Raw genomic sequence first — 220 nt, forward strand, 5'->3', positions numbered from 1 at the left:
GCTGTAGGGGTCGATGCCGACAGCTTCGAGTATCCAGCGGACAGCAGTGCCTTTGTCCCAATCAGCAGCAATTCGGAGATCGAAAAGTTCCAGCCCGAAGCACTTCTGCAGCTGCGGGTACTGCTGCAGCACAGCGTCTACTGCTGCTTCCAGTTTGCTGCGCGCCTCCGGGCAGTGCCTGCCGCGCAGCAGCAGCAGCAGCAGCAGCAGCAGCGGGGGG

At 62.7% G+C, this 220-nt stretch overlaps 1 protein-coding gene across 1 annotated transcript in view; it reads right to left on the minus strand.

Moving 5' to 3' along the window:
* The window catches only part of ETH_00043425 (uncharacterized protein), a gene marked incomplete at both ends in the record, with an annotated part of 741 nt that overhangs the window by 240 nt on the left and 281 nt on the right, over window positions 1-220 (minus strand). Inside the window, one exon of the mRNA XM_013375518.1 lies at window positions 1-218. Coding sequence (XP_013230972.1) covers window positions 1-218 — 218 coding nt within the window. The remainder of the gene's footprint in view (window positions 219-220) is intronic.

Source organism: Eimeria tenella, genomic scaffold, assembly GCF_000499545.2.
Source record: "Eimeria tenella Houghton genomic scaffold, Eth_scaff2836, whole genome shotgun sequence".
NCBI lineage: Eukaryota > Apicomplexa > Conoidasida > Eucoccidiorida > Eimeriidae > Eimeria > Eimeria tenella.